This window comes from Sinocyclocheilus rhinocerous, unplaced genomic scaffold (assembly GCF_001515625.1).
Source record: "Sinocyclocheilus rhinocerous isolate Xijiao unplaced genomic scaffold, SAMN03320098_v1.1 C35488406, whole genome shotgun sequence".
NCBI classification, from domain to species: domain Eukaryota; kingdom Metazoa; phylum Chordata; class Actinopteri; order Cypriniformes; family Cyprinidae; genus Sinocyclocheilus; species Sinocyclocheilus rhinocerous.
Genome location: NW_015753295.1, coordinates 1 through 499, shown reverse-complemented (window position 1 = coordinate 499; position 499 = coordinate 1). Strand labels below are relative to the sequence as shown.

Here is a 499-nt window from a genome sequence, read left to right as displayed (position 1 = left end):
AGCAGGAAATCACGATCACCGTGGAAACATATCAGCCCAGATCGCCTACTCTAACAGATCTGAAAGATGGTGAGAGAGGTCAGAGGTCAAGCTCTGTGTGTTAAAGAATGTATTCATTCATGACCACAGTGTGCTGCTGTTAATGTTTGGCAGGATCTACCCCGACCTCTACTACGAGCTGAACTTCAAGATTCCTCACAGCAACACTTCCATCACGGTTCTGATGATTGACACGGTGGTTCTGTGTGGGAACACCTATGACGGGCTTGACCCTGTAGGTCCGGAGAACTACGCTGCTGCTAAACGACATCTGAAATGGATCGAGAAGAAACTTCAAAACGCCAAGTGAGTTATTAGTACGACAGTAGCTACATAAAAGCCAAATGCAAACAGTCTGCCCAAAATCTAATAGAAGAACAAACAACATTGAAATCCAGTGTGGATAATCACAGGGTGTGTTTTGCTTTTACTGGGCAAACATTAGTCCTGTAACAGGAAT

General features: G+C 44.5%; 1 protein-coding gene across 1 annotated transcript; it reads left to right on the top strand.

Annotated features, from left to right (window-relative positions):
* Positions 1-4: 4 nt before the first annotated feature.
* LOC107734894 (tartrate-resistant acid phosphatase type 5-like) lies at positions 5-483 on the top strand (the record flags this gene model as incomplete). Its single annotated transcript, XM_016546773.1, has 2 exons — positions 5-69; positions 154-483. Coding segments are annotated over 2 exons (261 nt in total), but the record flags the coding sequence as incomplete, so codon positions are not given.
* Between the last annotated feature and the right edge of the window lie 16 nt (positions 484-499).